The sequence below is a fragment of the Pygoscelis adeliae genome, unplaced genomic scaffold (genome assembly GCF_000699105.1).
Source record: "Pygoscelis adeliae isolate BGI_AS28 unplaced genomic scaffold, ASM69910v1 Scaffold79, whole genome shotgun sequence".
NCBI lineage: Eukaryota > Metazoa > Chordata > Aves > Sphenisciformes > Spheniscidae > Pygoscelis > Pygoscelis adeliae.
The window spans coordinates 3,707,698-3,722,960 of NW_008825532.1; the positions used below are offsets into that span (position 1 = coordinate 3,707,698).

The 15,263-nt window shown below is 37.9% G+C and overlaps 1 protein-coding gene across 6 annotated transcripts in view; it reads right to left on the minus strand.

The window, feature by feature from the left end:
- Positions 1-15,263, minus strand: part of KLHL13 (kelch-like family member 13) — an 84,469-nt gene that overhangs the window by 57,734 nt on the left and 11,472 nt on the right. Inside the window, exons 1-2 of one of the 6 annotated variants that reach the window (XM_009331687.1) lie at positions 14,503-14,588; positions 13,850-13,895 (exon numbers count right to left, since the gene is read on the minus strand). The exons of 2 other annotated variants lie outside the window; for them this stretch is intronic. In XM_009331687.1, the coding sequence (XP_009329962.1) occupies positions 13,850-13,857 (8 nt within the window). In that variant the 5' untranslated portion in view covers positions 13,858-13,895; positions 14,503-14,588. Of the gene's footprint in view, positions 1-8,030; positions 8,101-13,849; positions 13,896-14,303; positions 14,390-14,502; positions 14,589-15,263 lie in introns of those variants that run through there. 3 more of the 6 variants (XM_009331689.1, XM_009331688.1, XM_009331685.1) reach the window with 3 other exon arrangements.

Below are 15,263 nucleotides of genomic sequence, written 5' to 3' on the forward strand. Positions count from 1 at the left end.
ATCTATGCAATGTAATCTGTACAGTTAAGCACATAAGGAAGGATGAATTTAAACTATGATTCCATTTCAAGGAATTTTTGATTGCTTCAAGCTAAGCCTTCAACATAAAACCATTTCTAGACATCAAAGTTCCGCAGACAATTTCTCAGGCAGAAAAACCAGTGCATCTTCAGTAAAGAAAGAAAGAAGGTATGGAATTAGGTATGAAATAACATTAAAAGAGTATGTGGATAACTGACTCCAAGTGTGTCAAGTCTGATGCTCCGCCGTTTCTTACAAGACATACATATCTACCGATTCTCCAACCTTAGTCAAACTTTGACCTACAAATTAGGTATTGCTGGCCATAATTTTCCACTGTAACTTTGAACTACACAAGTTTAATTACATGAATTTAAAATGTAATTAGGAAGTTTGGTGTAGGTATCAGACAAACCCAAGACCATGCTCAGGTACTTATGCACAAGTAGCAGAACCAACACGAGACAGCTGAAATACAAGGACATCTATAAGCGTCCCCACTTGCTCATGACACCTTCCCACAAGCCTCTGCATATTCTTTCAGCTATATATATTCAGCTCTTTGCAGTATGTCTCATTGTATAATCGTTTTCTGATCTCTAAACAAAGCAACTCTTATGTTAAGCAAAGCTTTGCTCTAATGTGTTCTTACAATTAAGGTTTTTGTATTCATTCTTAAATTCAGCATTTTGGTTTCTGGAGATGCTGTAATTACCATTTTGCCCACACAAGGCAGAATGATAATATGCAGAAGGGTATACACACATCATGAGAAGTACAAAACATTACTTTAATCACAAACAACACCAGAAGTCATGCTGCAACACCACTTTATTTGCCTGAAAGATTTTCCAAGAACCTCAGAAATAACTAATGTAACACCAAAGTTGCACAATAATACCTCAGAAGAATCATGATAGTAACTCAGACCAGGCATAATGTGACTGCAGCCACCTGAACAAAGTCTTGCTGCATATTGCACAAAGCATTGCTGGGAAAATGCAATGCTATCATCCCACATAATGAAGTGTTACAATAATCAATTAAAAAAAAAAAGTCAAGCACTGACATCAGTCATGCCTGAACTGTTCCTGCCTGCCCATGTATTTAGAGACATCTATAACTGCCACTGAATAGATTTTTACAGTTTAGCAAACCTTAAACTGAAAGCAATGTTGGTGCCTAGCAATGCAAAAGCAATCGCAAATGAACTCAGTACTTTCATGACACTAAAATCCTTGAAAGCTGAAGCTTTTGAGACCTTTGAATAGCATATACTGGAAACATGAAAAGAAGGCAAGATTAATTCTGGGGGCACCTGGGAAATCTCTGCTGAGCCAGCCATACGCTACTCCAAATCAAAAAGCACAGGATACAGCAGTCAGGTTAGGAAGGCAGGGCAATAAGCCAGATATTTATTCAATAGGGTCAGTACTGAAGTTGAAGCAAAATTCAGTTGGTAGCTCGAGATAAGATGAACATTTGCCACAAGAGTCTCTGTAAACACTGAAATAAAAACTGTCCAGTGAAAAATAAACCTACGCAGGGAAACCAACAGTTACAGCAAGTACTGGACCACAGGAGTTTTACATAAACACTATTACAGAAGAGTGTTCTTTCTTTAGTGCTTCTCATCAAATTTCTGCAAACTTACGTTCTGGCTTATATCCTGAATCAAGCAACAACATGCACAAACATACCTTTTTCTGTTTGATTCTTTAACTGAAGTAGAAACATAAGCAAACTACCAATACCTTGCTGCACAAAAAGCAGCTGCTGGGAAGAATTTTTTTTTAAAAACATGACAAAATTTTGCTGGGTCCTGAAATGCATCTTCTGGGATTTGGGGGGGGGGGGGGGGGGGAGCGAAACAATGGCAATACTCAATTTAAGCACAAAATACTGATTTATTAAAAAGACCTCTTTGAAGACTACCAGGGATGTTAAATAATTACATTCAATAAAGAGTTAAGACGTTTTTCAGGATTCTTAGTTGTCTCAAGCACCTCAATGTAAAATAACTAAATTCTAGTATTTGCAGATAAGCAGCCTATTCAAAATTATCTTTTATCAACACCCCAGAACAATGCACAAGGCACAGTGTGGCTAAGCTTTTACTTCATTGCTGTAATCTGATGAAAGCATACATATTCCATTGTTAAAAGTAAAATTAAGTACAGTTACTGAGCCTTAGCTTTCAGTTGTTGAATGCACATAATAAATTCTTTTTAACAGCATATTCCAGTAATGTGATTCAGTTCATTTACCCTCCTTCTCCCTCCCTTTTCTCCCAAGTTCTGCATTGTAAATGGTCTTATAACCCAGTACGTTAACTGTCCAGAGAACAAGGCCATTCCTGTTCTTAAACAACACTCCTCATTACTCCTAAACCATGCATAGCAGACAGATGGCTAGTCTAACTTCGGATCAAGCCAGCATGCATCACTTAATTACTTCTCATCAGCCAACATCTTTGTCACACCCCACTAAACAGCAGCAATGAAAAGGATGTCCAGTTTACAATGACAGACCAGTGATGTTCTAGCAAAGCCCCTGAGCAAAACCCAAGACAGACTACTATGTATTTTACTATATGGGCCCAGCTCTAATTATCTGAAAACAGAACTGAACAGTCACACTGGTGCTCTAATTACTGGGGAGACAGAACAAGAGAGGAGAAAATCTCACTGTGAGAGCAAAGAGGAACCCAGACAATAGCCAAAGATGCTGCTCTAGCCAGGAGAGAACAGCTTTACAAAGCCTGCAAACTCCTCTGCTTCAGTTCTCATGTTCTGCTTTACTCCCACATTGCTCTGACTCACTCAAGTCACGTCGATCCACATTTAAGCAACTGCAAAACACAGCTTTGCTATCCTTGTCCAGCTGAGGTACTGAGGAACTTGCTGACTTGTTGATACATGACCTCTATGCTCTTGGGATAACAGAAGTAAATTGAGAGCGTCTGAAGATTTAACACATTCACTTCAAATTAAGTTTCCTTCCAGATCCTTCGCTGATACACCTCCACCTACCTGGTTGTCAGCTTTGATTCAGCTAGCCTGTAACAGGTGAGCTGGAGCAGAAGAATGAAACTAGAAGTCTGGAATTTGGAACAGGGCAGTTGCATGCTGAAAACATTTGGAATCCAATGTGATGGAGCTGGATGTGATAACGTAGCTTGGGAAGACGGAAGATTATCAAGATGCTCAGGTTTCAGAAATGTCATAGGAAGGTCAGGCATAAATATACATACAATATTGTAATGAGGCAGAATAGTAGTAGTTATAGCTGAAGGTTTTCTGTGACTGACATACTTCTACATTATAACAGTGCACTGTTATCTTCAGTTGTTAAATTTACTATTACCTGCAGGAATCATACTGATATCTGGATTTCAGATTTCAGTGTGCATCTATTTATGGGACTGGTACTCACCAGGCTGTAGAAGAACACACTGTGAAAAACTGACTTGTTTCCCTCAACAGCCTTCACTGGTCCTGCAGGATACTTCTATAATACCTCTGAAGATCATGTGAAAACTTCACACTTACTTCAACTTTCACTGTCCAGGGCAGGACACTAATGCAAATACAACCTAGCACTTCTCATTTTTAAAAGATATCCTTAACAGCATTAGCAAGCTTGAAGTGCAGCTCATTAAAACATATCAGTTTCAGATGCAAAACCTACTGATCTCCCCATACAGTGAACAGCCAAGCAAGACTGGGTATCCTGTTTTTCCAGTATAGTCTCCACCACTCTGCAATTATTTTCTAAGATATGCCTGATTTTGCATCCGAGTGAACTAAAACCTGAATCACAGACACATCCTAGATGTCCAAAGACAATGGAATCATCAGAAATGTATTGCCGAGCTGCACGCATGAACACACACATGCGGTACACTTCTAGCATTAAAGAAATAGAATATACAAGTGGGGTTTTTTTTGATTGGTTGGGTTTTATAATGCAAGTTTTTTTGGTGTTCAGGTGTGGGGTTTTTTTCCCTTCAAGTAAGGCACCAATATACACTTCCTTCTGTTGTTTTTGGGGTTGGTTTTTTTTTTTGTTCGTTTGGTTTTAAATGTAGGAAGTACCAACAAACTATTTAGCACCCACAAAGAAAGGTATACTTCCCTTTTCAAAATGAGGTGACTTCTTATCAGCAAAATGAAATAAAACCGATCAGACGCACCCACAGAAAAGTTTTGTTTTCTTCCCCTTCCCTTTATGAATAAAGAACAATGTAATTCTTCTATATTTGTGAGGACATTGATTATAGCCGAATGTTAGCACCAAAAGTATTTTCTGGGAGTAAGGAATTTAAAGATAGTGTTGTTGCTTTTCAAGATGACAACTTTTATTTCAAAAGTGTTTATTTAGATGATCAGCTGCTAGCTAAGGCAGATTAAGCTACATGTTAAAATGATTCATTTTTTAAAAAGCAGGAGTTAAAAGTTTTTGAATGTTCTGTGCATTATCAATTTAAGAACTATGCCAATCTGTACCCAAAAGTGATATGCCCAGTTTAAATATAGGGTCACAATGGATAAATCGTGCAGAAAAACAAATCCCATACTCCCTCAAAAGGGAGAACTCTATACACGCCATTTGAGTAGATTATTTTAGATTTAGGACTATAAAGCACCTTACCATAAGCATAAAGTCACTTTGGATAAAGTCTCTCTTTTTAAGTTGATGCATTCAAATAAACACCAAACTGAGCAGGAAAACAATTACTCATAACACTACACCCGCCACTTGCCATGAAGAGAACAGTTATAACCAACCAATACACATCCACGCAAGAGACAGAAGACAGGGATATGGAAACAAAAGGGAACATGACAACCAGCATGAGACTACATTACACTGCTAACAACATGTCACCAGTTGGAAAACTTTCCAGAGTTGTATCTTTTCAGCAAAAACTGCTCACGCAGTATTGAACATAGCACAAACCAGCCAGATTTTCCAAGCAGCTAGCCTGGTTTGCAAGCTTACCGGTCCCATTAAAAGCAGCAGCCTTGCTTACTTCAGAGAGAAAATAAACTATTTTAGATCCACACCTATTTGCTGCCCACATCAAGATCAAGTTGCCAACATTTCATATGTCAAAGGCACTGTATTACAAACAATATACTAAAACTACATTTGGACAGATGTTAGGATCCAGAAGCCATGTATAGAGGGAGTTTAATTGCAACTAACGCAGAAACATACCTGAACCAAAACCAAAAACCAGCTTTTAAATATGCAAGAGGGTGTTACTACTTTGAACCGCCATTCCTTTCTTCATGCAAAAAACTTTTACGTTAATCCTGCCAATTTATTCATCAAGCCTGCACATAAATTTCTAGTCATACAAGAGCAACTTTTCCTTTTTTATCAAATACTCCATCATCACAAAGAAAACATTACTTTTACCTAGTCAATATTGAAAAAACCTCCAGAGATTTTATTTACATGCAAGTCAACACTAAAGCTGTGAGTTTTTACTCTATTAATCCTTAAGTCATTTGGAGTGGTTGGTTAAAAAAGAGTAATTTGGAAAGCTAAAAGCATTTATTGGAGAAACAAACTTTTGACTGAAGAGGTTAACTCTTACACTGAGGTTAAGAAATCATTTCCTCCTAAACAAGCACAAACACCATCAGACACACCATACTGAGACCAGATGTGACCAACACAAGTGTCCAATAAATAAGAAACTTGTCATCTCCTCAAAAAAAATCCACTGGATTTTTTCCAGTTCTTTATTTTCTAACTTTAGCCCTTACATGAATATATTCAAAAGGCTTTATATGAAAATGCCAACATTCCCATTTCAAATGAAAACATACTTGTTCTAAAATATTCGAGCGCACATGCCTAAGAATGAAGGATGTAATGCATGCACCTAATGAGAAGGAGAGAAAACACAGGTAACATCACTGCTATGGACAGAGAGACATGACTGCTAAATAAAATCAAGTACAACAGAATAACTAGAGGGAAATAGGATGGAGTAAAGAGGTACTGTTTGGGATTACTAGAGACTGGAAGCTTTTGAAGATGGAGAGAACACATACATCATAACTCTGCTCTAAGGAAAGCTTTTATAACTTTTTTTCTTCAAGTTTCACAGCATTATTCATTAAACAGCCATTCTTCGTGCTAAGCAGAAATGTGACTGACCAAAACACTGCTAAAAGGCCGTATGCATTCACTGAGTGACAGCAGTATACAAGAATTTCACTCATATAGAAGGCTAAAGAGTGAAACTTGAGACTGAATATGCTCAAGTCGCCATAAACGCATCCAGCAGACAAAAGGCACTTGTGTGCCTGTTTTGGAAAAAAGGAAAAAAAAAAGGGGGAAAAAAAAAAAAAAAAAAAAAAGGGGGGGGGGGGGAGCAGCGGGGCAGAAAATCTGTTGCTTCTAATCCAAGATCAAACATGTCGTGAAACCCCCCCCCGGAAGCAGAGAGCAGCATACTGATGAGTTCGATCATTCTTCAAGAATGATTTAGCTACTGCCAAAACATAACTTCAATAATTTAAACTGTTGTCCCATGAATTATCTCTTTACACTGAGATCAAAGTATGCAAGATGAGAAACCACAGAAACAGCTCTATTAGATTTCTTTAGTCTAAACTTGCTAAAAAATAAGGTTGCTTAATGTCAATACAACCTTTGGAACAGAAATAATTGAGCATTTATTCTTCAGAAGAATGCTCAAAACAGTTCTTTAAATATATTAATCTAGTTAAATGAAAGGTTTAAATGTCATTAACAATCAAAATGAAGAATGTGGAAGTCTTAAATGGCATTAACAGAAAATTGCTAGCCATGAATGATGCCATTTGATGCAGCAATATTTTCAACCGCCTACAAGGGAAAACAAATCCTACCAACACTGTTTCCCTACTGAAATACTCTTATTCATGCTGCTATATTTCATATAGCAGTGCAGAAAAGCACTCAAGAGATCCCTGTCACGTCCTGAGGGGGAAAAAAAAAAATCAAATCAAAACTAACATTCTTGGCACGATGAAGCTCCTTTACAAAGGACTGCCAGAAATTTTTGTACCAGCAGCTATTTCATTAGAAACTTAAGGCATCTAAGCTTATGTTTTCTTTTTCATTTAGGCATGAAGTTCCTAATTCAACTACAAAAAGCATGAAAACTAACAAAGATATAGCATACATCTTAAAAGATTTTCTACAAAAAGATACTGCACTAGAAACATACTGATTTTTCTAGTTTCTTTGAAAGAATGAAACCAGTCACTCCAACAAATTAATTGGATCAGACAAAACTACCATTACAGGTGTGCAAAGCACAGCATAAGATAAAAATGTAAACAATTTTATAGCTTCCTGAAATCAGGTTCAGTTAATAAAGGAACAATTATGTTTTAACTAAGAGCTTTATTTCAAGAAAGGAAGACACTGAAATAAGGTTGCTGGAATTTCTTCTGGGACAAGGTGATCATCTCTACTCTTGCCCTAAATCTGTGGTTTTTCTTTCTAAAAAAAAGAATAAGCACAAAAAGATTAAATAGCAGGTAGAGTGTAATCAAGACAGAGAGAATGGTTGATTTCAGTATATTAAGATAGAAATCCCTTTCCAGCCGTATCAGGAATGTTTTTAGCACACAAAGATTTTATAAGTAACCGTTATTGCCTCCTTGTTCTAAAATTGGTCTTTGGATAGCTAAAAGCAGATGCAAGGGCAGCTGGATCAACTAAATCAGAAAAACCCACAGAAATCTTGGATTAGAGAACCATTAAGACTAAAGCTGGGGTTTTTTTCTGCTTTGTTTGAAAGTCAGGTAGTCCATTATTTGAGGAACAAATTAGCTTACAACTCACTAACTAGGTCCTTTCATTTCTTAAAGTCATTTGCTAATTAGCTCTTCCAGAATTCCTCAGTTTTCCAGATGGGGAAAAAAGGCTTCCAAAGCTGCCATCCTGAAAAAAACCCCACTGACACGTCTGCAGGAATTCAGGCACTTGCAACATACCTGTCATGAAGCACTGCTGACACCTCCCCTCTGAGCACAGAATGATCCATACATACCACCCAGGTTAGTAACACCCCTGTTGACCAAAGGAGATAAAATGTAGTATGTCATTTTAGGTGACAGTAGCCACACTGAAGTATGCTTAACATGGTAGAACACATGAAGTTGCAGCAAACAGCTGCCAAAGATCTGTGGAGTCCATCTTTTGTTTTTGATAAGAAAATTAGGGTTTTTGTTTGAAGAAATAAAAATGAGTCACAGAAGGCCACAAGGCAGATGAGCCACATTCTAAAATCTATTCAGGCACAACAGTATCTGCGTGCTGTCCATCTCCATACTACCTTTTGAGGTTTTTACAGAAATACGTCAAGGCTACCAATAGCAGAAGAAAGAAAACTGACTCAAGAATAAATTCTTCTGATATTTATATTTTTTCCTTTTTTATAACAACAATATAAGCAGTGCCAATCTCAATGAAAAGCCTTTATCCCAATATTCCCCAAACCTAGTGCACACACATTCTTTCTGCATGCATTTACTATCAGCACTGCTCAGCTGTGTTGCCTGTATTTCTGCTACTCCCTTGACTACCATAAACTTCAATTAGTCATCTTTTTGCTTGCAAAGACAGGATCTAATCTAGGATGCTAATTTCTAATTAACTTGTCCTGTATTCATGTGGGCTTTATGAACACAAGAACATCTAGGAGGAAACATAACTATAGCATTCCCTTTCAATGCAAGGACCAAAGCTTCAGTGCACCAAAGCTTCACTGCTCCTCAGCTGTTAAAAGCCTGAACAGAAACGATAGCAGACTTGGGCCTAATTTGAAGCACCAACAGTAAATGAAATGAGAAAATTGAATTGTTCGCTTATTATTTACTCACTCATCTTTGTTCAACTTTGAGAAGAAAAGGTTGAGAGGTATCTAATCAGGTTTCCAATACCTAAAATGTAGTTGTAGAGAAGATGGAGGTACTCTCTTCACAAGGATGCACTTTTTTCCTTTTTTCTTCATTAAAAATCTTTCTTGAAAACGTGTTATGAACTGAATTACTTTCCAATGAAAATCAACATTAAGTCACTTTTGACACCACAAGGCATTCCAGACAATGAAAATATTCTGTATTAAAAAAATAAAAATCACTGAACTTTACTAGTTGTTCTCTTTGCCAACAAAGCATCAAGAATGAAAATGAAATTCAAAAGTTGAACTAGGTCTTCAGACATTTTAATACTATGAAGCCTTGGGTGATTGTGACAATATTTATATCAAAATAATCTTTTCATTTCTTCTTTTCTACCCACATACTATTTCAAGTCTTTGGACAGATCTACATTTATGCTTTTCATCTTGCCTGCAGTACAGCATCGTTAGAGATGTGCCATTTTGCCTGACTGGTGATTTGTTTGCTGGGGGGAGTAAAGAAAGAGTGGTTTGTTTGCAGGATCTTTTTCCCTTGGCAAGAGATTGAAGATATAGGAAACACAAAGGGTGCTGTTTCTCTAAAGAACTTACACATTCAGGCTAGCAAGAGCCTTAAACAAATGCAGTTACATTGATGAATGACTTACAATTTATGTCATCAAATCAATTAGGATAAACTGCGAAAAAAGCCATCTTTCACAAGTGTATGCTGCCTGTCAAATATACAACATTTTTTTCCAGAACTATTTCTCCAACATCTTCAAGATGCAACCTTTGCTCCCTCGTTATCTACTTGGGTAAAATCCACCTTTCACAAAATGACATTATTCTGGTTTCAGAAAAGCTCCACATTTCTTAAACTTTTGAAACTTCTGAAATGTCTTCCTGCCTTATCCTTCAGCCATGTTAACTGACTACAGAGCATCCACCCATTACTCCTGTTTCACTCACCACATTGAGCATGAAAAGATGCTTCCTAATGCCCTTCAGGGCTCAGCTTTGCTGTTTTTGCAATGTTTGTTCCCCTTAATCAGATCAACCTTTGGCAAACCATCCAACAAGCACCTCTGTTTTCTCATGTGACCCCTTACGCACAAAGGTGCCTGTCCTGGTTTCAGCAGGGATAGAGTTAATTTCCTTCCTAGTAGCTGGTACAGTGCTGTGTTTTGGATTTAGGATGGGAACAAAATTGATAAGGCACCGATGTTTTAGTTGTTGCTAGGTAGTGCTTACACTGGCCAAGGACTTTCTAGTTTTTCATGCTCTACCGACTGATGCACAGGGAGCTGGGAGGGGGCACAGCCAAACTGGCCAAAGGGACATTCCATACCATGTGACGTCATGCTCAGTACATAAACTGGGGGAAGCTGGCCGGGGGGGGCCGCTGCTTGGGGACTGGCTGGGCATCGGTCGGCGCCGACAGTGCCTTAAAAAAAAAAAAAAAAAAAAAAAACAGCGAGAAGTTCTCCTTCAAAACAACCACCAAGTCGGCAATGACACGTGGCACTTGACATTGGTCAGTGCTGATACATTGCAACTACTTCCTAGTCACTCGGTTTGATTTTCTATAGATCCCCATCCGCACCTGCGCTCTTTTTGCACTCCCAAGTTATAAGCACTTCGGATGAAAGATCTTTTGTTTTACCTTTGTATACCAGCATTGCTTGTCAGGTGAGTATTCAAACAATAAATCACCTGAGGAGAGTTTCTGCAAACTAGATATTGAGCTGTACTTTTCAAAGCATTTTCACATACACACAAAATTAAGTAAAAGCATAGGATCATTAAATTGAAAAGAATAAGAGATCTAAACTTGTTGCAGAATCAGTCATTCATCTAGATGAAGTAAAAAACGAGAAATCTGCTTTATAGGAAAGTTCATAGATTTCTTCAATTTTTAAATTTTTATTTTTTAATTTAAAACACGAGACTGCATCCAGTAAGGTAGACTATCCGTAAGCCTTTGCAGCAAGAACCAGGAACTCAAGGTTGACATAGCACAGATAAACATTACAAGTGCAAGTAAGCAGCAGTTGTTAAGGTAGCACTTTGCCTCTTGCAAACCCAGTACAAAAAGCTGATTATCTCTGCTGAAAAGCCACCGAAACTAAACATGGCAAGAGAAGCAAGCTAATTGCCAAGAACTCTGCTAGCACGGTAACAGCAAAGACTCAGGCCTTTACATCAGAGGCTTTTCTGATCCAGCTGCAAACACCCAAATGCAACATCTGTTGAGTCAGGGTTGCTTAGGAGCAAGTGTTAAAGAGGACATTGGACAAACGTTTTAAAAAAGATTACACATCAATTTTTCTCTTTAATTGAGAAGACACTACGACAATGTTCCTTACTACGTTTTTTAAAAAAATAAATCAACATACTGTTTCCAAATCTATTCAGCTTTGGCTCCTTGAAGCAAAAGCAAGAGATTGTTAAAAACAAAAGTTGTGTGAAACTGCCCAAAGTCTAAAATTTAAGGAAGCTTCTGTTACTAAAAAACCAACGCACTTCATATTGCACACAGTTCATTAAGATTCAGCAGTAGGCATATGCTGGATCAGTTCAAACTTCCTGAAATGTCATTTACAAGCACTGTCATTTCAGGTAAGCCGCATATACTAAAAAGGAAGTGAGACTTTAATAGAACAGGATCCACTACACTGAACTCCATAATACAAAACCATATTTAAAATCAGCGCAAGTAATTCTTGTTTTATGCAAACCATTCTACTGCAAAACTAGCTTGTACAGCACACAACAGAGTACTATTAAAGCAATATAAACATCCGGCTTGTGAAAATACACTCTTAACACCCAGGATGCAAGCTGGCAATGGAAATATTACCAATCTGCAAGGTATAAAGCTCCAGAGGATCTACTGCCTTGCCCTCCTCATCCTAAAACATGTCCCAAAACAGACCAGGATGCCTGCAACAAATCAGAATCCAAACTGTTTCACTGCATAGCTACAGCAACCTTTAATAAGACATTGTACAGGCAGCAAAATAAGCCTCTAGAGCTGCTACACGGGGAAAGAAAAACCTTTATACGGTCTTAATTCAATCAAAGCTGTAATCTCAAAACCATTCAGCAATTTCAACCTCTGCATAGCATTCGCAGGAGCACAATCATGCTTCTGTGCTCCCAAGCTAAAACAGGATAAGTTCATTGCCTAAGTACACTGGCATCTGTGCCCTAACGGATCTTGGCTCTCAAGTCAATCCGTGTTTTGGCAGTTACGGGCTTCCTAATTTGAACTCTAAGAGTGACAAGTCTGACAATACCAGAGTCATTGTTAAATTTCAAGGCAAACGCAGAGTGGCATTTTATGTAAAGATTTATGTAACTAAAGTTTGAAAACAAACCTGCCTGTTTATACACTTGTTAAGTGACACGCGGGATAAAAGCTGGACTTAAAAAAGCTCGGAGCACACTTTTACTCAAAGTCCAATCCACTAGTTTGTGTGAGCCACGAGTCATCGTCAGAAGTCCCTCCTCTCTTTGTACGTTATTTCTATAGTTTATTTGAAGCAAATCAGCTACTCTTTCCACACCAATAACCTTGAAGATGACACTGCCTCCAACCTATGCCCCTGTGTCTAGAGTAACACCTCAGCCTCTCTGCTACGGCTTTGTGGCTGACAGCCTCATCAAGAGCAGAGACAGACAGCTCTTCCCCACCGATACTTCACATCCAGTAGACCCCACAGACACGTCTCTCCAGACTGTAGTGTAAGGGGCACCTCTTTCCACATCCACCATTTCAGGCTGTATTTCAGGTTTTGGACAGTAAGCTGTTAAGAACCAGGCTGGTGAGTCCTACACACCTAACATGCATTACAGGTGGCAGAAGGGTTCTCCCTTGCCACCTTCCCTTCTTCAATGCCCTTACATTACTGCCAGCAAAGTTAGCTTTTACCTGAAGATTTCCAAGGATGAAAAAACTACCTTGTTACATGGCATCACATCTTTCCCAAGAATGGGGCAGAGACCTGAAACTCATCTGTTTCCACAAGCAGCTGCATGTGACACCAGGTCAGGGCACCACTGTGCAAGGAGAGTCTCAACCCACTGCACTGAAAGTAAAGTAGCAGAAAACTGAATTTTTGCAAGACTGAGATGCGTGTGTCAAAACATTGTTTTAAATGAAATATTCTTTTAAATTTTAAGTTAGCTGATCAACTGTTTCATGCCACGATTTGCACAATGAATCAAATGTAAACTCTCACATAATTATGGTAAGATGAATCAAAATTTTATCAAGCTTATTAGTTGGCCCAAAAATATCCAACCAATTTGATGTAAAAGTGTTCTTAAAATGTTTAAGTCCTTACAGATTTACCATACCTTCAGTGTTCTGTAAAGGACTTGCATTTCACCTGCATTTTTCATCCCTCATAAACCCTTTCTCCAATATAAGTCACCTATGGCTACAACTTCAGCATATTAAAGCTCATTCATCACCACCTACACTTATTAAGTCCATGTCACTGATACTGATTCCACCGACAAAAGTTTGATTAGATGAGCATTGCATTTAAAAAAGCATACAGAAGCAATCCAGAAAATACAAGTAAAAAAAAACAACTGTATTATCTCCAGTAAGACAACAGGACTCATGACATTTGGATCCCACTTTCTCCTCACACGCAGTGAAAAAAATCCTGGTAAGAAAACAGCTGCTGACTGTCAGTTATTTTAAGAGCATAAAGCTTTATGTGGTTACTAAGATCAGGGAAGGCCAACGGAACATACTAGTCCATTCACGAGGAAACTGAATAGCTTAGATACAGCATGTCCCTTCGGTGTCCAACTTCTCACATACACCCCTAATCTACTGATTACCGAGGGCACAGCTCAAGTACCTATTACTATGGTACAAATTAGACTTACTCAGACATGGGCAGATGTCAAGTAGAACAAGGCACCCTCATTCAGCCTGTCAGGAAAAAAATCAGCATAGGGAACGGGCGTGCATCTCTGTTTTGGTTGAAGTACTTTATTTGTACAATTTTAAGTTAAATATTTTCCAATATACTTATGAATTAATATTTTTTAAGTTTATGAATGTAGGAGTCAATACTACTAGGTGAAAAAGCTTGTATTGTACATTCTCACTTTATTAACAAAGTCACATTTTAACTTAACGGACTAAGTTGCAGTATATATTTTAAACCCTTTAAAGCTTGCTGCTTGAGCAAAGGTGAAACATTTTTCCACTTTTAACCAGAAACTCTGTACACTCAAAACTGCACAGTAATAAACCATTATAAAAACTATAACAGGGAAACAGCAATTTCCATTATACATCCCACAAACTTTATGTAACTGTATAAATACCACTCACAGAAAGAGATATTACAGCACAGAGGTTAAAGCCAAGGTTATGATCATGTAGAACTGGGAAAAGAAACCAGTTCCTGCACCTCCACCCTGCAACAAGGACTAAACTCTATTCAATTCACAAGCTATCCCATTAAATCTTACCCATATTCAGCCTTGCAATATCCCGTAAGAATTAACAAAACTAGCCAGATAGATATTACCTGTTATTGCAGCTACTAATGCTCACACAGAGGAGTCTTAATGTAGGCAAATCCAGAAACACTGTTCACAGTGGGTGTCATTGGCTGTAAGCCTTATCCGCTCTCTTAAGTATCAGAGCACAACCTGACCCAGCTATATGCTGAAGACCGTGAAAAGCTGACTGCTATGCAAGTAGAACGTCCTTAACAGCAACCATCTGCACAAATTAAATGCTAGCCCCACAAAATAACTGTTGTATGTTTTTCACAGAGCCTTTTCTGAAAATTACCACACTAAAATATAGTCAACATCTGTAAATACACTCAAAGAAAAATGTATGTATTCTCAGTAACTGTGGCATCACTATGAAAATATTTTAAGGTATGTAGACTGATACTTGGAACATTGATACCTAAACTATATTTCTTGTAAAAAAGAGAACAATCAAGTTCCAATTTTATTAAGCTGGTAATAACAAAGATATCTTATTAAAAAAACAATGCAGTTATTTCTCAACTGCACATTTTTCCAAGCTCTGTAGAGTGATACCCAGCTGGCAAGTAAATACAACTGTACTTGTCTAACACACTGTACCTGTCTAAAGCACATCAAACTTATGCAAGCCTGTACAGACCAGATGGCCACACAACTTCTACTTCCTTCATTCATCCTTACACCTTCTAGAAAGCTACAGCAAGAGTTTAAAGAACTTTTTTTTTTTAAAGGGTAAAGATTTTTAGTAATGAAAAAGCTCCTTTACCCTAAGGAAGCAGCCTAGAAA